The sequence below is a fragment of the Bubalus kerabau genome, chromosome 3, assembly GCF_029407905.1.
Source record: "Bubalus kerabau isolate K-KA32 ecotype Philippines breed swamp buffalo chromosome 3, PCC_UOA_SB_1v2, whole genome shotgun sequence".
Taxonomy (NCBI): Eukaryota; Metazoa; Chordata; class Mammalia; order Artiodactyla; family Bovidae; genus Bubalus; species Bubalus kerabau.
The window spans coordinates 143,446,608-143,469,840 of NC_073626.1; the positions used below are offsets into that span (position 1 = coordinate 143,446,608).

General features: G+C 39.4%; 1 protein-coding gene across 2 annotated transcripts; it reads right to left on the minus strand.

The window, feature by feature from the left end:
• Positions 1–14,521: 14,521 nt before the first annotated feature.
• CLK1 (CDC like kinase 1) lies at positions 14,522–21,885 on the minus strand. 2 transcript variants are annotated; one of them, XM_055573072.1, is made up of 13 exons: positions 21,736–21,885; positions 20,644–20,807; positions 20,141–20,369; positions 19,052–19,142; positions 18,588–18,654; positions 17,376–17,492; positions 17,120–17,286; positions 16,520–16,614; positions 16,300–16,429; positions 15,691–15,773; positions 15,200–15,279; positions 15,005–15,095; positions 14,522–14,887 (listed from the first exon to the last, which is right to left on the minus strand). In XM_055573072.1, exons 2-13 carry the CDS (start codon positions 20,805–20,807, stop codon positions 14,744–14,746), a joined length of 1,458 nt encoding a protein of 485 aa, XP_055429047.1. In that variant the 5' UTR covers positions 21,736–21,885; the 3' UTR covers positions 14,522–14,743. The 2 variants fall into 2 exon arrangements, with proteins under 2 accessions (XP_055429047.1, XP_055429048.1); XM_055573073.1 differs by lacking the exons at positions 19,052–19,142; positions 20,644–20,807; positions 21,736–21,885 and having other exon boundaries at positions 20,141–20,280.
• Between the last annotated feature and the right edge of the window lie 1,348 nt (positions 21,886–23,233).

A 23,233-nucleotide genomic window follows, 5' to 3' on the forward strand; every position in this document is an offset into this window, starting at 1 on the left:
AATATGTGAAGTGGGAGAGATGGTTGTAGATATTTTTGGAAAAATTCTGCCACACCTATCTTACAGGAAGACTTTTGCTATAAGAAAAAAAGCAAGAGGTACAACCTCATTTCTAAAGTTTAAAAATTTGTACATAAGAACTTCCCTGGAGGTCCAGTGGCTCAGACTCTGCAGGAAGCCCGGGTGCGATCCCTGGTCAGGGAACTAGATCCCACATGCCACAACTAAGAGTCAGCATACCACAATGAAGATTGAAGTTCCCACAACTAAGACTCGGTACAGCCAAACAGATAATAAATAAAATTTTTGTTTCACTGTGTACATAGGTACAGATGCAAATGCATCTCTGGGATGGGGATGAGGATGAGGAAGATGAGTGAGGCAGGACTTTAATCTATTTTAATCTACATTATTTTATATTTTGTACTGTTTGAATCTTCTACTAATGAGAAGTGTTCATGTATTATTTCAGTACTAAATTATAAAAGTTGAAAATAGCAGTTTCTAACAAATAATACAATCTATGGATGCCTTCAGTTTACCAGAGAAAAGACAAAGCCAACATGTATATGACTTATCAGTCATACACTGATACACTGATAATGACATACTACTACCAATTAAGAATCAGACATTAGTACACAGGGGTTTCAGAGGAATCTGAGCCCTATGAGGGGAGATTTTCTAGAACCTACAGTTCAAAGTTCTTTGTGAAAGCAGACCAGTAAGAGTTATTCCATGTCTGGCTTACCATCAGTAGAGTAAATCTCACAGGATGCAGAAAAACTAAGCATTTATGGTGGGCAGCATATCAATAGATGTACAAATGCTTCAGTTGCCAATCTATTGATACATGGGAAGTGAAAATCCCAAGTTTTGCTGTCTTGGATAAAGTCTTTTGTTTGCTGGTTGGTTTCTGCTTCTGGCAATGGCAGGATAACACATTCCAAACAAACTCTCTTACTAAGAGCAACTAGAAAAGCTGAATAAAATGTAAATGTAAAATACAGAAGTTGGAAACACTGAGGAGTTACCATCAGTGATGTCTTGGGGACTAACATTCCTGAGAAGGGAAAAGGGAGGTCCAAAGAGGGAACACCTAAAAATATTAAGGCATTTACCAACAGTGGCTGAGAGGCTGAGCAGAATTTTAAGTGGTTGCATAAGAAGGGTGGGGGAGAGTGTTGAAGGCCTGCCATGGAGGACCACAGAAGCATGCCTCCTGCGTAGCATGAGGACCCCAGATACTTCACTTAGGATCCTGCAGCATACACCACCAGTGGCCTGCCCACTTCCCTCGGACCTCCCGCCATCATAGTGAATGGAGGTCACCCCCCAGCTGTGGGCATCTCATTTGCATTGCTTTGTCTGTGAGCTGCTGCTCTGTGTTTGGCAGGCTGAAATGCCGAGTCTCCCCACCCCAGGAGTCCTCAACATTGCCCCTTGGGGAGAATATTCTGAGGCTCATGTTCTACACTGGCTCCCAGACTTCCACAGAGGAGTTACGTTCTAGGTATATCCACAACGGGAACTTCCTGATGACGCATCCTGTTTTGACTGCCTTTCCTTCCTTGTCGCAAAACTTCACTTTCTTACTGGTGTTTTTTGGAATCACCTCCCAAAGAGCCTACTTGCATTTGAAATCATGTTTCAGAGTTTCTGCTTCTGGGGAAATCCCAAACTAAAGCAGCTGGGACAAGAGATGATCCTACAAGATGGAACACTCAAGATGGGATTCCTGATTGGATCATTCACAGACCAGATGGTAACAAGGAAGGCTGCAACTGTGAAGAGTTAGCGATATTATCCTTCCTGGATAATCCAGTGAGGCTGCCACACCACCACAGTTCTACACACACACACACACACACACACACACACACACCCCACACACACACACACCACACACACACCCCACCCGGTGAGACCTCTGGACTAGAGAACAGAACATTTACTCACAGAGTATCTGTGCTGGTTCCCCACACTGCAGCTCCCTACAGGTTGACAGGGAGAGGGCCAGATACATCTGCAAGTGTGAACCCTGGAACCGTGAAACTCAGAGCTGATACATGATGAGAGCACACCTGTGCCCTCTCTCCCTTTGATTTGGGTAAAAGAAAGAAAGTTCTGAGGTTTTATTGCTCTTAAGTGAGTGAAAGTCACTCAGTCATTTCCAATTCTTTGTGACCTTATAGACTATATAGCCTGCCAGGCTCCTCTGTCCATGGAATTCTCCAGGCAAGAATATTGGAGTGGGTTGCCATTTCCTTCTCCAGGGGACCTTCCTGACACAGGGATTGAACCCAGGTCTCCTACACTGCAGGCAGACTCTTTTGAGCCAGCAGGGAAGTTGTTTTTGTTTTTTTTTATTGCTCTTAGAACAGAAGCAAATGGTTCCAGGGCAGGTGAGTCTTTAAAACCCCATAGAGCAATTCATTGTCTCTAATTTCTAAGATGTTTGTCATTCAGTCTTTAAAAAAAATAATTTATTCATTTATTTTTGCTGTGCTGGGTCTTCATTACTTTGCATGAGCTTTCTCTAGTTGCAGCGAGTAAGGGCTTCTCTCTAGTTGCGGTGAGGAGGCTTCTCATTGTGGCGGCTTCTCTTGTTGTGTGGCACAGGCTCTAGGGTACACGGTTTTCAGCAGTTGCAGCTTGCAGGTTCTAGAGCACAAGCTCAATAGTTGCGGTGCCCAGACTTAGTTGCTATATGGCATGTGGGATCTTCCTGGACCAGGGATAGAACCCATGTCTCCTGCATTGGTGGGCGGATTCTTTACCAACAAGCCACCAGGGAAGCCCTCATTCAGCCATTCTTTAACCCAGAGTGACAGTAGGGAAGCCCAGACTGTGCAGAAGCTTGAACGTTCCCATGGAGCACACTGTCTTCCAAAATAATCTATGGACGGGATCCATTACAAGCAGGTTCAGAGGGTACAGGTACTCCCATCATATACCTACATTGCAGCTGCTCTTCTCCCTTGGTTTTGGTGTTGGAGGGAGGGGGTAAGTAGGTATTGCAGGCTGGTCATGGATGGGTTAGCTCACTAGTTGGTGTAGCTGAAAATGGACTCTCTTGCATTATAATCCAACTCAAGAGGTGGCTCTGAAATATAGTGGTGAGGGAAAAAATTCCTCCAGTGGGCAGAGCTCTTTGCACACCCTGAAATATTTAATACCTGGTCATTAAATATTTTAGGGACAAAAGTGGCCTGATGTAAGAATATATGAACTCTTGTAAGGATACATATGAACTCTTGAGCACCAGGGCAAATAAATCAGTGGGTAAGTCAGGGGCTGAATGCTGCCTGATTATTTGGAACTTTTTATGTTGGTTGACCATCAGCCAAATAAAGGTGTTAGTATATCACAGGGAAACGGGCCAGATTATGATGGAAGATGGGGTTGCCACTACAGAACTGCCGGGGACCAGCCCCGGCTGATCCAGGGTATTCGAAGGAGAGACGGTTAGGCGAGGGTCAGGGAATAACTGCTTAATTACACTTTAATTAAGGATACAAAGAGTAATAGAATAAGGATAGCTCAGTGAGGAAATTCAGTGGAGAAAAGCGGCTGAAATAAGGATAGCTCAGTAGGAAAATTCAGTGGAGAAAAGAAGCTGAGTGGCTTGGTTTACGCGGAAAATCAATATAACCCGTGACACCAGGTTAGCTCTGACCACGGAGGCCGCAGGCGCCCTCTCGAATAGCGGAAGGTGCCCCACCTTAGACACCTTCTCGAGTGGGTCTTAGAAGCCCAGGCAAATAAATGGTCGCAGAGGACATCCGCGCTCCAGATGGACACTCAGCTGGAATTTGGGAGAGAGAGTGACATGGGGAGACCAAGTTTCAGTGAACAAGGCCCGCACTTTATTTTCCAAAGTAGTTTTTATACCTTAAGGTATGCATAGAGGATAATGGGGGAAGGGGTGGAGTCATGCAAGGACAGCAGTTCCTGGTTCTAATCTAAGCCAGGCTTTCAAACTTATCATATGCAAAAGTTCAGGTGATTGACATCATCTTCTGGCCCGGAGGCCTGTTAACATTTTAAGAAACTTATTTTTCTCTAAAGGTGATTATTCCAAAGTCAGGCACCAGCCTTCCAAAAAGCATTGGACAAAGCTGCATCTTACATTTCTATACACCCATTGTATCAATCAATGCACTGCCAAAGACACAGTAGGTAAGGAGTATGGAGACTTAGCAGCAAACATTGGCCCAACAAGTGAAAAACCCTTCACCAATACATTTTCTAATCAATCTTTTAACTACTCAAAGGAATCTGTGTTTAGGCAGTTTAGAACATCTCCTGCCTCTCACAGTTGGGAGGCTCTGAACAATCACATGTGGCCGGAAAAACCTATTCAGGCAGGCTAGAGGATTTCCAAAGGAGTTTGTAGGTTAAACACTGTCACACCCAGGAATTATTAACTGGAGCTGTAAGCTAACTCTTTTTCCAGAGAGAGGTAGTGGGAGACAGCCCCCCGTAAAGTCAGAGGTGTAGGTGAAAGCACAAAGCAGAAAGTAGGCAGACTCTGGTTTGGGGGGTAGATGCTCGAGAATTTCCAGGGGGACTCCTGAGGCTCGATCCTGCCTTTGCGTATGCCGAGCCTCCTTCCTCATGACCTTTGTCATGGGCGGAGTGCCTCACGCTGGCTCCCGGCAGTGATAGAATTCCAGTTGAGCTATTACAGATCCTCACTCAATATGCAATATGCCGGCTCCCAGCACAGAACAAGGCAGAATATGTCTGGAACTTTAAGGACTCACTCTTGGTAGGTGTATGACTTGATGATTACAAGTCCATAACTGCAGCAAACATGGCCTTACAAAGGCAAGGTAAGCAGGGACTCATTTGCCTCAGAAGGGATGAAGGAATGGGCATCCCATCAGAAGCAAGCATTCTCAACTAGCATAGTGTGAATCTAGAATGTGTGGTAAAGGAGAGGGTGATAAATATTAATACTGGCCTCAGCACCAATTAGTAGGCTTTATAGCTTATTCTAATCAACCTCCTGTTACAGTCAGGTTTTTTGTTTGTTTGGTTGGTTTTGAATTATGACCAGCCACTACCTGGAGGAATCAGTGTCAGGACAGAGTAAAAATATCAGGTCCCCCCTTCTCCTACCAACACCTGCATTTCTTTGCCTGAGAGCTTTGCCTGAGCCAGCACCCACTCTGTCTAAACGCAGAGTCCAGAAGTACCAAGAATTAAGCCCACCCGCTGACCTCCATGTTTAGTCAGAACAGCCTAAATCACTGTTAGGAGTTGGTGTATACATATTTCTATCTCTGGTTCCTTAAGTAGAATAACTTTAAGACATGTTCTATCTACACTGGTTCCCAAAGGTCCTCAGTGGTATCAAACTTCAACTACCCACAGTGACAAGTAGTTTTCTTGACAACTACTATAAGAAAACAGCTTGATAGTATATGTTATATTAGCTGTTTTTTGTTCCCTGTCTCCACTTCCCCATTCCACAATTGATAATTCATGGCATCATCTCTCAAATAAACTTTCTGTGGTCAAATTTTTGTCTTAGGCAAAAATTTTGTCAGGGGAACCAAACTAAAAGAGATTCCCTGAGTACAAACCCTTAGAAGTAAGAGTAGACTGGGGATTTCCCTGGTGGTCCAGTGGTTAAGAATGCAGGGAACACAGGTTCGAGCCCTGTTCCAGGAAGATCCCACATGCTGAGGGGCAACTAAATCCATTCACCACTATTACTGAAGCCCACTCTAGAGCCCATTCTCTGCAACAAGAAGTCACTGCAATGAGAAGCCCATGCATCACAACTAGAATACCCACCCCTTCACTACAACTAGAGAAAGCCCTTGCATAGCAACAAAGACCCAACTCAGCCAACAATTAAAAAAAAAAAAAGTAATAATTAATTTTAGGTTTCCCTGGTGGCTCAGTGGTAAAGAATCTGCTTGCCAGAGAACAAGACGGTGGAGGAGTAGGTGGACATGGAGTACATCTCTATCCATGGATACATCAGGAATACACCTTCAGACACAGAAGTGCATGCAGAACACCCGCTGAGAGTGGACAGGAGTACCTGACCAGTGGAAAAGAATATATAGGACCATGCAAAACTCAAGATCAAGCCCTGAGCCTTTGGAGTGGGAGCACTGACTCCAAGACCCTAGACTACCAGAGAACTAACCCTAGGGAGTATCAAATAGTGAGAACTCACACAAAGGAAACCACTGGAATACAAGACCCTGGCATCATGCAACCACCCTGTGCAGGACACCTCATCTAAACAACAAACAAAACAAAAATACAAACCTCATCATCAGCAGACAGGATTACCACCTCACTCAGCCTTTAAGAAAAACAAACAAACAAACAAACAAAAACTCAGCACTAATCTCACCCTATACAAAGCTGACAAAACCACTGGACCAACCTTAGGAGGGCAGAAACCAAAAGGAAGACAGAATTCAACCTTCTTCAAGGAAAGAATTCAACTTTCCTTGAAGCCTGGGAGAAGGAGACTTTAAATACAATAAGTTTAAAAAAAAATAATGAAAAGGCAGAGAAATACTACACAAATGAAGGAACAAAACACAGAAGTCCAAATAAATGAAGAGGAATAGGCAAGCTACCAGAAAAACAATTCAGAATAATGATAGTGAAGATGATCAAAAACCTTGACAACAAAATGGAGAAAATGCAAGAATCAATTCAAAAAGACCTAGAAGAATTAAAGAATAAACATACAAAGATGAACAATACAATTACTGAAATTAAAAATACTCTAGAAGGAATCAATAGAATATCTGAAGCAGAAGAACAAATCAATGAGCTGGAAGATAAAATGGTAAAAATAACTTCTGAAGAGCAGAACAAAATAAAAAGAATTAAAAGAACTGAGGACAGTCTCAAAGACCTCGGGGACAATATCAAATGTACTAACATTTGAATCATAGGGGTCCCAGAAGAAGAAGAGAGAAAGAAAGTATATGAGAAAATTTTTGAAGAGATTATAGTTGAAAATTTCCCCAAGATGGAAAAGGAAATAGTCAATCAAGTCCAAGAGGCACAAAGAGTCCCATTCAGGATAAACCAAGGAGAAACACGCCAAGACACATTCTAATCAAACTAACAAAGACTAAACACAAAGAAAGAATATTAAAAGCAGCAAGGGAGCAGCAACAAATAACATACAAGGTAAACCCCATACGTTTAACAGCTGATCTTTCAGCAGAAACTCTGGAGGCCAGAAGGGAATGGTAGGATATATTTAAAGTACTGAAAGGGAAAAATCTACAACCAAGATTACTGTACCCAGCAAGGATCTCATTCAAATTGATGGAGAAATAAAAAGCTTTTCAGACAAGCAAAAGTTAACAGAATTCAGTACCACCAAACCAGGTTTACAACAAATGTTAAAGGCATTTATATAGTCAAGAAATACAAGAGAAGGAAAAAGATATACAAAATCAACCCCAAACAATTAAGGAAATGGCAATAGGAACATATATATCAATAATTACTTTAAATGTAAATGGATTAAATGCTCCAACCAAAAGACACAGACTGGCTGAACGGATACAAAAACAAGACTGTATATATGCTGTCTAAAAGAAACCCACTTCAGACCTAAAGACACATACACACTGAAAGTGAGAGGATGGAAAAATATATTCCATGCAAATGGAAAGCAAAAGAAAGCTGGAGTAGCAATCCTCATGAAGAACTCTACATAATGATCAAGTGATCAATCCAAGAGGAAGACATAACAATTGTATCTATGCACCCAACATAGGAGCACCTCAACACATAAGACAATCACTAACAGACATAAAGGGAGAAATTGACATAACACAATAATAGCAGATTTTAACATCCCATTCACACCAATGGACAGATCATCAAAACAAAATTAATAAGGAAACAGAAGTCTTAAATGATACATTAGATGAGATGGATCTCATTGATATCTTCAGGGCATTCCATCCAAAGCCAGAAGAATACACCTTCTTCTCAAGTGCACATGGAACATTCTCCAGGACAGACCACATCTTGGGTCACAAATCAAACCTCAGTAAATTTAAATTCTATCAAGCATCTTCAAAAAACAGTAAAAACACAAACACATGGAGATTAAGCAATATGTTTCTAAATAACAGGTTACTGAAGAAATCAAAAGGGAAATAAAAAATTTCTAGAAACAAATGACAATGAAAAAACAACTCAAAACCTATGGGATGCAGTAAAAGCAGTTCTAAGAGGGAAGTTTATAGCACTAAAATCCTACCTCAAGAAACAAGGAAAACATCGAATAGACAACCTAACTTTACACCTAAAACAACTTTGGAAAAAGAAGAACCAAAAACCCCAAAATTAATAGAAGGAAAAAAATCATAAAGATTTGAGTAGAAATAAATGAAAAAGAAAGAAACAAGAGTAAAGTTAGGAAGTTAAGTCGCTCAGTCGTGTCCAACTCTTTGTGACCCTATGCACTGTAGCCCACCAGGCTCCTCCATCCATGGGATTCTCCAGACAAGAATACTGGAGTGGGTTGCCATTTCCTTCTCCAGGGGATCTTCCTGACTCAGGGATCAAACCCAGGTCTCCCATAATGCAGGCAGACGCTTTAACCTCTGAGCCACCAGGGAAGCCAAAGTAAAGTAAAACTAAAAGCTGGTTCTCTGAGAAGATAAACAAAATTGACAAGCTTTTAGCCAGACTCATCAAGAAAAAGAGGAGAACCAAATCAACAAAATTAGAAATGAAAAAGGAGAGGTTATGACAATGCAGAAATACAAAGGATTATAAGAGACTATTATGAATAACTATATGGCAATAAAATAGATAACCTGGAAGAAGTGGACAGATTCTTAGAAAAGTTCAATCTTCCAAGACTGAACCAGGAAGAAACAGAAATTATGAACAACCCAATTACAAGCACTGAAATTGAAGCTGTGATCAAAAATCTCACAAAAAACAAAAGCCCAGGACCAGATGGCTTCACAGGAGAATTCTATCAAACATTTAGAGAAGAGCTAATGCCTATCCTTCTAAAACTCTTTCAAAAAGCTGCAGAGGAAGGAACACTTCCAAACTCATTTTACGAGGCACCATCACCCTGATACCAAAATCAGAAAAAGACAACACAAGAAAATAAAACTACAGGCCAATATCACTGATGAACATAGATGCAAAAATCCTCAACAAAATCTTAGCAAACAGAATTCAGCAACATATCCAAAAGCTCAAACACCATGATCAAGTTGGGTTTATTCCAGGGATGAGAGGATTCTTCAATATACACAAATCAATCAATGTGATACACCATATTAACAAAATGAAAGATAAAAACCATATGAAAATCTCAATAGATGCAGAAAAAGCGTTTGACAAAATTCAGCACCCATTTATGATTAAAACTCTTCAAAAAATGGGCACAGAAGGAGCCTACCTCAACAGAGTAAAGGCCATATAGGATAAGCCTACAGCAAACATTATTCTCAATGGTGAAAAATTAAAAGCATTCCCCCTAAGATCAGGAACAAAACAAAGGTGTCCACTTTCACCACTATTATTCAATATAGTTCTGGAAATCCTAGCTACAGCAATCAGAGAAGAAAAAGAAATAAAAGGAATCCAGATCAGAAAAGAAGAAAAGCTCTCACTGCAGATGACATGATACTATACGTAAGAAAACCCTAAAGACAGTATCAGAAAATTACTAGAGCTATTCAGTGAATTTAGCAAAGTTGCAGGATACAAAATCAATACACAGAAATCACCTGCATTTCTATATATTAACAATGGAAAATCAGAAAGAGAAATTAAGGAATCAATCCCATTCACCATTGCAGTAAAATGAACTAAATATCTAGGAATAAACCTATCTAAGGAGACAAAAGAACTGTACACATAAAATTATAAGACACTAATGAAAGAAATCAAAGATGACATAAATGGAGAGATATTCCATGTTTGTGGGTAGGAAGAATCAATATTGCAAAAATGACTATACTACCAAATGCAATCTACAGATTCAATGTGATTCCTATCAAATTACCAATGGCATTCTTCACAGAACTAGAACAAAAAATTTTACAATTCATATGGAAACACAAAAGACCCCAAATAGCCAAAGCAGTCTGAGAAAGAAGCATGGAGCTGGAGGAATCAACCTTCCTGACTTCAGATTATGCTACAAAGCTACAGTCATCAAGACAGTATGGTACTAGCACAAAAACAAAAACATAGACCAATGGAACAAGATAGAAAGCCCAGAAATAAACCCATGCACATATGGGGCCTTATTTTTGGCAAAGGAGGCCAAGAATATACAATGGGGCAAAGACAGCCTCTTCAATAAGTGGTGGAAAACTAAACAGCTACATGTAAAAGACACCATATACAAAGATAAACTCAAAATGGATTAAAGACCTAAATGTAAGACCAGAAACTGTAAAACTCTTAGAGAAAAACATAGGCAGAACACTCGATGACATAAATCAAAGTCTGACACTGTTTCCACTGTTTCCCCATCTATTTCCCATGAAGTGATGGGACCAGATGCCATGATCTTCGTTTTCTGAATGTTGAGCTTTAAGCCAACTTTTTCACTCTCCCCTTTCACTTTCATCAAGAGGCTTTTTAGTTCTTCACTTTCTGCCATAAGGGTGGTGTCATCTGCATAGAATAGAATATTATTCAGCCATAAAAAGGAACATATTTGAGTCAGTTTTAATGGGGCAGTGGTGGGGCGGTGGGGGGGGGGGGGGCGGGAAAGAACCTAGAACCTATTATACAGAATGAAGTAGGTCATAAAGAGAAAGATAAATATTGTATTCTAACACATATATATGGAATCCAGAAAAATGGTACTGAAGAATTTATTTACAGGGCAACAGTGGAAAAACAGACATGGAGAATAGACATATGGATATGGGGAGAGGGGAGAAGAGGGTGAGATGTATGGAAAGATTAACATGGACACTTACATATGTAAAATAGATAGCCAACAGGTATTTGCTGTATGGCTCAGGAAATTCAAACAGGTGCTCTGTATCAAATTAGAGGGATGGGATAGGGAGGGAGATGGGAGGGAGGTTCAAAAGGGAGGAGATATACGTATACCTATGGCTGATTCATGTTGACGTGTGACAAAAAACAAAATTCTGTAAAGCAACTATCCTTCAATAAAAAATAAATTTTAAAAAATCTGCTTGTCAACCTAGAAGACAGGGGTTTGATCCCTGATCTGGGAAGTTCCCACAGGCTGCAAAGCAACTAAGTCCTTATGCCACAACTATTGGGCCTCTGCTTTAGAGCCTAGGAGCTGGCAACTACTGAAGCACACACACCCTCGAGTCTGTGCTCTACAAGAGAAGCCACCGCAATGAGAAGCCCAAGCACCACAAATAGAGTAACCCTCACTCGCCATAACTAGAGAAAGCCCATGTGCAGCAACAAAGTCCCAAAACAGCCAAAAATAAGTAAATAATATTTTTTAAAATAACAACTTTTAAAAAAGAGATTGAAACAAGAACACAGTAGACTGGACATAGATTTGCCCTGAGAAAGACTGAAGCCTAGTTTCAAATCAGCTCAGTATCGGATTGGATTAAGATGATCTGTCTTTCCTCTATGCGGATACCTAGGAGATATTGCTGGTTTGGGTCTAGACAACTGCAATCAAGAGAGTACCATAATAAAGAAACACACACTAATCTTTTGGTTTCCCAATAGTGCACATACAAACTATGTTTACACCATAGTCTATTAAAGTGTTCATTATTATTATGCCTACAAAGCAACATACATATCTTAATTTTATAACTTTATTGCTAAAAATAAGGCTGTACATTGTCACCTTGCTTATTTAACTTGTATGCAGAGTACATCATGAGAAACGCTGGGCTGGATGAAGCACAAGCTAGAATCAAGATTGCCGGGAGAAATATCAATAACCTCAGATATGCAGATGACACCACCTTTATGGCAGAAAGTGAAGAACTAAAGAGCCTCTTGATGAAAGTGAAAAAGGAGTGTGACAAAGTTGGCTTAAATCTCAACATTTAGAAAACTAAGATCATGGCACCTGGGCCCACCACTTCATGGAAAATAGATGGGGAAACAGTGGCTGACTTTTATTTTTTGGGGCTCCAAAATCACTGCAGATGGTGACTGCAGCCAAAGACGCTTACTCCTTGGAAGGAAAGTTATGACCAATCTAGACAGCTTATTAAAAAGCAGAGACATTATTTTGCCAACAAAGGTCCGTCTAATCAAGGCTATGGTTTTTCCAGTGGTCACGTATGGATGTGAGAGTTGGACTGTGAAGAAACCTGAGCGCTGAAGAATTAATGCTTTGAACTGTGGTGTTGGAGAAGACTCTTCAGAGTCCTTTGGACTGCAAGGAGATCCAACCAGTCCATTCTAAAGGAGATCAGCCCTGGGTGTTCTTTGGAAGGAATGATGCTAAAGCTGAAACTCCAGTACTTTGGCCACCTCATGCGAAGAGTTGACTCATTGGAAAAGACTCTGATGCTGGGAGGGATTGGGGGCAGGAGGAAAAGGGGACGACAGAGGATGAGATGGCTGGATGGCATCACTGACTCGATGGACATGAGTTTGAGTGAACTCCGGGAGATGGTGATGGACAGGGAGGCTTGGAGTGCTGTGATTCATGGGGTCGCAGTCGGACACGACTGAGTGATTGAACTGAACTGAGGTGGCTATGCCAATTTCTTAAAGCAAGAAAAGAAAGTACTGCATCAATTCACCCTTCCTTTCATGAAGGATTTCTCTGTATCAACCAGTGCAGTTTCATAGTATTTTACCCAGTGTTACCAGAACTTCTTTCAAAATTGGAATTAATCCTCTTAAACTCTACTACTCCAACTAAATTTATGTAATATTAATATCCTGTTATTAATTATATTAATAGCATCTCCACCAAGAGTACATTCCATCTCAAGAAATCAGTCTCTTTGCTCACTGAAAAGGAACACCTCCTCATCCATTCAAGTTGTACGTGAGGCTGCAGCGACTCAAATCACTTCTTCAGGCTCCACTTGATTCCCTATTTTCACCGCATCTGCAGTTATTTCCTCCACTGAAGTCTTGAGTCCCTCAAAGTCTTCCAGAATTGGAATGTCTAACTCTTGTTGATTTTTTGACCTCTTCCCATGAGTCACAAATGTTCTTAACAGTACTCAGAATTGTGAATCCTTTTGCAGGTTTTTTTTTCCAATTGACTGTCCAGGATCCATTAGAGGAATCACTATGACAGCTGTAGCCTATTACTTACTTCTTAAATAATAAAAAGAATTAAGTTGAAATTACTCCTTGATACATGGGCTGCAAAATGGATGCTGTTAGCAGGCATGAAAACATTAAATTTCATTGTCCATCTCCCCCTCAGAGCTCTTAGCTGTGTTGTCAGTTCTGCTATTGTGCTAAATCGCTTCATGTTGTCTTGACTCTTCGTGACCCTATAGACTACCAGGCTCCTCTGTCGGATGTAATTCTCTAGGCAAGAATACTGGAGTCGGTTGCCACGCCCTCCTTCAGGGGATCTTCCCAACCCAGGGATCAAACTTCTACTGCATTGGCAGGTGGATTCTTTACCACTAGCACCACCTGGGAACATTGTCAATTAACAATACTATTTTGAAAGGAATCTTTTCTGAGCCATCAGGTCTCAACAGCAGGCTTAAAAGTTTCAGTAAACATTGTAAATAGATACGCTGTCATCCAGGCTATGTTGTTCCTTCCATTTACAGAGTACTAGCAGAGTAGATTTTAGCCTATTTAAGGACCTGAGGATTTCTGAAAAGGAAAAATGAGTTAAGTACCCTAAAACCACCATACAGAATGGCAGCTTTTACTATTTACATGGTACCACCCAGTGTAGGTACACTGCTACAAACTCAAAAGTGAACTTGAAAACTCTTGAAAAAGACTTAGCAGCGTTACTATGTAATTTTTACCCCAGTTCCTTCTGAAATATTTGTATTTAGTCTGTGTCTTTGCCCGGTTCATAGTTGTCTTTATCATAAATGCTTTTTACAAAAGCCCATTTGAAAAGACTATGTATGTGAGTCCAACTATTCCAATGATTCCACATTCTAAACAAAACAGTAAAAAGAGCAGTGGTTGGAAGATAAACCAGTAAAAATAGTGGTTGGGCAAGGTTAAGGAGGAATAGAGCAGATTTTTAGAGCAATGAAAACACTTTATATCCTATAATGCTTAACACATGAGGGATGTGGATAATGGGGGGACAGGGGAGAGGCTACCTATGGGTGAAGCAAGTGGTATACTCTGACTTTGTTTGGCTAATCTCTAGTTCTTCGTATTCTATAACTTGGTTTCATTACATTTGGTTCAGAGAAAGAAGGTGTAAGTTCCAATGCTGGCAATCCCTAAAATGCAAACAAAGCCAAACATTTCTAGACTTAATGAAAACTCCAGAAAGAGATATACACCCATTCTTACAGTAACAGAATATGATGCTAAAAATGAACGCTACAGCTTCATATAAATTTCATAAATATAAGAAAATTTATTCTAAATAATCATTTTATACAGTTAATTACTGAAAAGGACATTCATTACTTTACTATTTACTTAAATCATCCAAACAAAATAAACATGGCAATACAAAATTGCAAGAAATTTACAAAGGCTGTACAAAATAACTTAATATTGAAAAATGGGACTGATACAGTCCATATGGTCTCAAGGGAGCTGTACAATTACAGATTTACGTAGCTTTTTTAAGGGGATAAAAGAAAGGATGCTTTAAGGCTTCTTTAAGAGTGATCCTTTTAGCTGGTTCATACTCCAACATTTTCTGAATAAGGTCAAAGAGAAGCTCATGTTCAGCATCTTGGGAAAGCATAAATTCCTGCAAGGAGAAGAAATACCGTCAATAGCCTTTTCTACTACCATTTATTTTAAGTTTATTTACCCACCATGAAAGAAACTCAAGGTTTTGATCATTTAAGCAAAGACCCAGGCTTACCTTCAGAGGTTTACAACGCCTTGAAACGTATCTGCCAGCAGAACTATGTTCATCCCAGTCTAATCGATCATGATGGAAATATTTACGTTTCCTAAGAATAAATTGATATCCATTCATGTTTATAATGTTGACAATGAAAACTTAAAAAACATCTAGCAAAGGTGACTGACTGATGGCACCTTGTCTTAAACATACCTGGTTTTCTGTATCATATGTTTTGGTAAAGGCCCAAGAATCCTTTCCATCATTGCCAAATGTTCCTTACTATCATGTGTCTAAAATAATAAAGAAAAGTTATTAACTACCTCTACTTGCACATTGTGTTTTGCTCTTATTTAACAGAGCTGCTCAATTTTTAGTCAATGGATAATTACAGGTCACCAAAGAATGTGATCTCTAAATCAGGTATACTTATAGCAAGTTATAACTTACCGGGGAAGGGGGGGGAAGGTGGGGGGGGGAAGGCCTACAGAGTAAATTCACCATAAATTTCTTAAAGATAATTATCTGTAATATACTTAAAAAGTTTTAAATAAAACAAATTATGGAGGAAATAGTGTCAGAATTACACATAAAAAGGAAAAAGTGTTACCTAAAATGCACGTATACTTTGTGTTAAAGTGTCCATTCATATAAACAGACAATTTACTTTGGCAAAGCTATTGAAACAGATCATTGTCACTTACTGGAAATACTGTAAATCCAAGGTAATATTCAATAAGAATACATCCTATACTCCAGACATCACATGGCTGGGACCATCCTAAAGCTGCAAAGATAAGCGAACTGTTGATGAAAAAATTCTCAATATTTCTGTCTTTGATATTTGAGCTGAAGCAATCACTTAATCTAAGCTTAAATACAACACAATAGCATAGTATGTTAAGAATCCCGGCTCTGGAGACATCTGGTTTCAAGCCCTGAATCAGGCTTACTTTTTTGGAACAGACTTGGGGAAGACAATTTTAGTCCAAGTCTCCATTTATTAGCTAGTAAAATGGGAGCAAGCTATACCATGCAAACACTAACATAAACTGCATGGAATATAACAGGCACTAAATTATTATGTTTAAAAATCCCATCATGTATTATAAATGTGAAAACTGAAATCTAGCAAGATTAAGCAATCTCTCAAAGTCTTAAAAGAGTTGACTATTTGGAGTAAATTTAAAATCCTTAATGTGTTTTATTATATTAACCCCTAAAATGGAAAGAGAGTCCCACGAACACCTAGAACAGTAAATTTTAAAGTTGGCTTCAAAACAGGTCTCAAAGCATAGTTAAGAAATTCTTACCTAATATAACTTCAGGTGCCCTATAATGTCTTGTAGATACCAATGTACTGTGATGTTCATCATCATACGTTGCACTTCCGAAGTCTACAACTTTAATATCTGGATTTATTAAAGTACGTTCATCACGTTTCTGAAAATCATAAATGATGGTTAAGAAGGCATGTTAAGGAGGCATAAAATATTAATTTTGAAGTATGACGATAGAATATCAAAGACTTACCATTTTGGGATTATATGCCTCTGTGTAGTCAGACTGTACAAATAAGATGTTTTCAGGCTTTAAGTCTGTGTGAGTCAACTTATTACTGTGCAAAACTGAAAACAAAACAGAAAAAGTTCCTGTATTATAAAAACCAAAAATCAAACTCCAAAGCTGTGCAACAAAAATTCTCTGATTTTCATATGTCCAAAGAAGTGGTCAATATTCAATTGCCTGTTAGAAAACCATCAGGGACTAAAACCTACTATACCTTTCTAAAGTTAGTTCACTGAAAACCAACTGTTTAAAAAGTGAAGTAGTATATTGTTGTCAAGATAGTGAGATTTGTCATTCCTTTATTTTTAACCCAGAGGTTCTAGATTATCATTTTTAGCAATCAGAAAGGCTAATCAGTGTTATACAGGATAACATGTTATTATATGCTGGACAATATGCTTATTTACTGAATGATATGCAGTAAACTGACCAACAGCTTGTTATCAACTGTATCTTTCTCCTACCTACTCTTAAGGCAGTCTACCAAGTAGTGTACATTAGATTTTTTCAAATATCCAAATTGGTCATTACAATCAGTCTCACTCTGGAATGTTAAGCGCTTACAGTTCACAGACTTGCATATCTGGTATGCCATCCTCCTGATATGATCCAGTCGAAAGGGCAGAAAACCATTTTCCTTAATAAAGTCATAAGTACTAAGTCCCAATAGTTCAAACACAATGCAGACATGACCATGATGCTCAAACCACTCCAACATCTGGACACAGCGGCTATAAACATAGAAAAAAACAACTGAGTACAGCCTCTCACAATTCAAATCCACCTGAGGCCATTTCCTAAGTTCTATTTTGATACTTACAATGTACTGCTAGGGTCTGTTGTATTTAAGTGTTCCAGAACTTGTATTTCTGAGCGAGCTGCTTCACAATATCTATCCACATTTTTAACTATTTTTACTGCTACATGTCTACCTCCCCTGTTAAGAAAATTAAGTCCACATTAAAAAAAAATAATAAAGATATGTCCAATTCCATTTTTTATCACTCTTCAAACTGTCCTACTTCTATTCTGAAGCAGTATTTTGTTTTGCTGGTCTGGCATTCAGTTGTCTAATTACATGTAATTACAGACATATAGTTATGTCTAATTATATGCTCAACTTCAACTCAGTGTAAGCAACTAGAATGACCTCTGGAAATATGATAGGGTTGATACAAGTTGCCTGACAGATTTTTTTCATCAGCCCATCTAACTCATGTGACTTTTTTTTTTTTTGTCTTTAACTATGCACCAACAGTTCTAATTTAACAATACTGTGACATTATCACCTCAATTTACATTCCAATTAAGACATAAAACAAATATACATGGAGTAGTTTTCTTCCTATAGTACCAGTCACTGGCTAATCTTCATTTGGACCAGGTTGCCAAAGAAGTTGGGAAATAGTGGCAGTAAAATAAGAGTGCTAGCTCTTAGAACCTTACCAACCAATAGCAGGGAGCCTCCCCTAATAATTCATTTAGAAAAGCTTTGTCATCCCTAAGGAGAAAGCAACTCAAACAAGAGACAAAAGAAAATTTCTACCGTATCTTATTTCAATCAATTGTTTGAAGGGCATGGATAAACTCATGACAAAACTACAAAGTGTTTTTAGCCCTAGCTTTGTTACCAGTATCAGATATGTTACTTTCTAAAAACACAGATTCCTGAGGACTGGTTCAATATCTGGGGTAACAAAGTCTCCAGACTCCTAACATGAAACCAAGGCTAAAAACTGATCTAGAAAAACACACAGAACTGTGCCCAGTGGGACAACAAAAAAATACCTCTGACACAATAAAAATCTATTCTCAGCTTGTAGAAGCAGCTTACATGCACTATAAACAGCTACTGCTTAAACACCAAGGGATAGCAACTTTACTGAGCATTTCCTGTATCTAAGATTAAAAAACCCTAAGCTAAAAGGGTATAATGACAACAAATGATTCATGGTCAGATCATATCCTAAAACTAAATGTATTTTCTGTACTGTTCACGTTCCCAAGTCCAATTCCAGATCAAGAAACTTACGCTTTATGATCAATGCACTCCACAACTTTTCCAAAAGCTCCTTCACCTAAAGTATCAACAATTTCATCTAAAAGAGAGAAATAAAACTCAGTTATACCAAGAAGTGAGAAGAGTTTACTTATAATAAAGGCTATCAAATGCAGATTATTCTAGTTGATGCTACAAATTTCCTTATCACTAGATAGTTCATTGGTCAACACTGCCAAAAAACATATATAACTATTTTTAGATCTAATTTCATTCTTAAGCTACTTTCATTAACTTTGATTTACTGTTTTGGAAGTTCTGTATAACATTAAATTTCTAAAGAAAGCAAAAACACAACCCCCCCACCAAAAGAAATGGAAAAAAACAAAACAAACAAAAACAGAGAAAGAAAAAAGATTTCCAAATCCCTGAAATCTTAATCTATAAATAGATTATGTTATCTGAAAAGTTAATAAGTGTTGAAAAATATTCTATACATCTTGCACTTAGTACGTCTCCACTCTGACAGATCAGGTGACCCTCCTCATCATCCTCTACACTCCTGGTTCTTTTCCTTCGGTGACTCTTCTGGAAACGTCAAGTGCGCGGCACCAAGATCATCCAGCCAATCAATATACCCGAGTGAATTCAGGGCAGAATACGAAATTCATTCAGCGGGGAGATATTCAGGCATTCAGATACACGCCAGGCCACAAACGGTTGGCAGGAGCAATTTCAAATTCAGTCCCCAGAAATTCACAGGGCACATAGTTTATGTTAACAGGAGAAAAACATGGCAAGGAACAGATTTTCAGATAAGATACTCAAAGTGGCAAGGTAACAAAACATAATACAATTGTTTTTCTTTAAAAAAAAAAAAAAATGCTTAGTTGTAGCATTCACTGAAACATAACTTAAGTTTCTAGTGTCCTAATTTAATGTTGCAAAATTGTAGAATGTAATTATTTACTTGTCAAAAGTAGACTGTGGCCAAATTATAATTTCCTAGCTAATCTAAGAAAACAAATATCGAAACAGTAAATAAAATAAAAATTCTAATGTTGGGGAGAAAAAAAAATTGGCATACAAGAATAACACTACAGTATTTAAAATGTCATCTGAGCTTGAGCTCCAAATTAACACATAACCAACCCATAATGTTCAAATCTGTTTTTTAGTGATAAAAGGATTAGCCAGAACAAAGGCAAAGCATAATCCTCAATCATACAAATATAAAAATCATACTTGTAGGTAAGACTTTCATTTGTCAAAGCAAATCAAATTTCTTAAAGTACCATAAAAATATTTTCAGAATATCTTGTAATCCCTGCTATAAGCTAATAGACATTATCTACACTATTTCACAAGTATGACAATTAGTTGCCAATGATTAATAAAATGTTACCATACAATTAAACATGTACTGTATTTCAGGAATTTCCTATCCAATGCACAAAGAATCCTGTAAGTTAAAACTGAGATGACTTCATCTTAAATAGAACTTTCTCAAATGATCAAACACAAATTCAAGTTTTCCTGTTCCACATGGGAAATAAAATTTCCAAAAAATTTAAAAGAGCTCATACCCCATGTGAACGATGATATGAAGTGCTGTCGTGAATTCTGTGTTTGCTTTTATAACTACTTCTTCCACTTCTACCAGAGGACTTGCTACTATGGTTCTGATATCTGCTTTCATAATCTTTATGTCGATGTCCAGGTTCACATCCTTGACTGTAGTCATTTCTGTATTCATCAATGTAGCGTCGACTATGATAATCTTTCTCATTTAAGGATCTGCTTTCCAGGTAATAGCTAGAAAAAGAATTTGTTTTTTTCAATGCTTTTATGTTAGTATCAAATATCCTCAAATTTTCAGTAAATCTCTTAAAATATTACTCATTAAAATTTTTTTCCCATCAAAAAACAGACTTCCAATTTTACAACCATAGCGGAAAATAGCAATCCATCAGTTATTTTAAGTCAATTCTAGTTTTAATAATGAAAATGTATTCCCCACCAGTTTTACTGAAATCAAACTGACATGTTAATATTGCAATGAAAGTATTTTCCTAAGAACCCTCCTTACCTATCAGATGTTTTAGAGTAATTATATCGGCAGCGCTTGTTCTCCCGTGCACTGCTATGCGATCTCTTCTTTCTTTTATGACTGCCGCTGCTGCTCTTCCATTTTCCATAATCCCAATCTTTTTCATCCCAATCAGGACAGTAACTTCTTTTTGAGTGTCTCATCTACATAAAAGACAAGTTTTCCCGGTTAAGTTGTATCCCACATGTCAACATTTTAATAAAACTCGTCCTCTAAAATTCATCCGAGTTTCAATTGTTCTTTTAAATCAAAGCTCAAAAGTCATTATTACTCAACTATGAGGGAAATCCTTTCCTGCCGAAACTACAAATTCCTAACTTGAAAAAGACGTTATACAGAAACGACTTTTCATCAACTACCGATCATATCCGTACTAACACCTGGGCACCATCTCGACTCCATACAAAAACAAGCGTCGAAATCCAGACGCTCCAATTGTTCCGAGAAGAGGCGGCAGGAACACCCACGCCTAAAAGGCCCGATCACCCGACTTCTCACACGCTCCTTCAACTACTCCATATTATTCCTGTCTCCTTGAGTTCCTAAACCTAACTTTTGCTTTCACCACTGAGGGCAGACACTCGCCATTTTCCCTCGAGTCGCCTTACATCGGGTCAATGTGTTTTCTTTAAGAACATAGATCCTCAGAAGAGCGTGACTGAGGCACATTCCAGGACCCAAGTCATCGCCAACTTCCCCCACCCCACCCCACCCCGCCGCCATCTTAGAGCCCGTCCGAGGCCTGCCGTCACAGACAACATGGCGGCCGCGGACGCCCGAGCTAAGCCCTCCCCGCTTCCTCTAGGGAAGACAAACGTTCGAGAACCTCTGCCCGCCCAGCGAACTCTTCGTCGCGGATCACACAGAAAATCGCAGCGACGGCCTCGACAAAGCTTGGAAGACGAGCGAACCACCTTTCTGCAGCTAGGGGAGGGGAGCGGGAGGCGGAGAAGAAAAGATCACCGCGCCAGAGACTGCGGGCGGCCAACAAGCCTGTGGGGGAGCTTCACGGGCGTTCTCAAGGCACAAAAGGGGGTCCCGACATCTAGCCCGCTTCTCCCTGCGTCTTACCGTCTTGGCCAAAGAGTCCAAGCCTAAGGAGGCAATGCTTGCAACACAACCACGGAAAAAAACCAGCTCGCTGCGACAAGCTCCCACGGCAGTATGGAGCTAACAACCGCAGCGTCTGGACGTCTGGAAAACAAGATGACTAGGCAAGCGCGTCTCCGCCTCCGGGTGGGGCGGGGCGGGGCGGGGCGTGCACGCGTGTAGGGCTGAGCTGGTGAGCCTTATGCGCAGGCGCTGGGTGGGGAGCTTAGAGACAATAGGTGGACCGAGGCAAGGCTTTGTTAGCGGCCATTTTGGCCCGCTCTCCGTTCTCTGAGAAAACATTGTGTTGAGTAGAAAAGACTCGTTCATCCTCACTAAAAATTGTGTTCGTGAACACTAGAAATGAAGAAAAGTGGGGGGTGGGGGTGGGGTACAAAGTAGCGTGTGGATTCAGGATTGCAACCGCTTAAACTGAAAGATTACACCATTTGCATCAAGTAGCCCGAAATTAGGAATTGTCTGGATTTGGGCTTTTGTTCTGAGACATTTTTAAAACTAGTTAAATCTTAACGTGACTGAGACCCACACTCACTGAGGTTAGATTGTAAAGATTTTTACCGAGGTTTTAAAAATCCAAATGTGAGAGCAAGAGCCTGGAGACAGGAAGTGGGACTCCACAGGTAAGCAACATTTCCGCGTTAAGTGAAGCTTCTAAGGTGTAAAGTGGAAGTAAGCTGAAAGGGAAAAATGGAAGGTTATTAGAAGAAGACAGAATTATCTGAAAACAACTTCTGAATAACAAATCAAGCTGCAATTTGAGAGAACAAAGTAACTGCCTATCCTGATCGCCGCCCCTCCTCCAACTTGAAAAAAGAGGTCACGTTACTCCTTCTAAACTTAGTGAAACACATAAAATCATCACGCATGAAGATGGAGCATACTAGTGTTTTTTGCACAGGAGAGCAACGTAGATAACCTGCCCGTTACAGATGCAGTACTGTAGGGTAAAGTGATGAAAATGAATACACAGAGGAATTTCTAAAAACCTATGGTGGTTTGCATTTCTTAAGCCTTTTCTCTGAAAATGCTTTAAAATCGTTAATACCTAGATTTCTGTATGGGATCATGATCACTAAATTTAAGGTTAGTGTTTCGCTTGTGAGGGAGAAATTTCTCACAGTAACTTGTGAAATTTGCTGTTAAGTACATGCTTCTCAGCACTTTAAATGTTAACCAAAACATAGGGAATCCCATTCTTTGGAGTATAATAGTTAATCACATTGTGTTATCACTGAACATAGGTTCTCACTTAATCCTAACAGCAATCTAAATATGGGTATTAACCATATTCTGCTAATACAGGTCAAAGTTGCAGCGAATGACTGTGCAGAGAGCAAGTTCAGTTCAGTTCAGTCGCTCAATCGTGTCCCACTGTTTGTGACCCCATGAACCACAGCACACCAGGCCTCCGTGTCCATCACCAACTCCTAGAGTCTACCCAAACTCATGTCCATTGAGT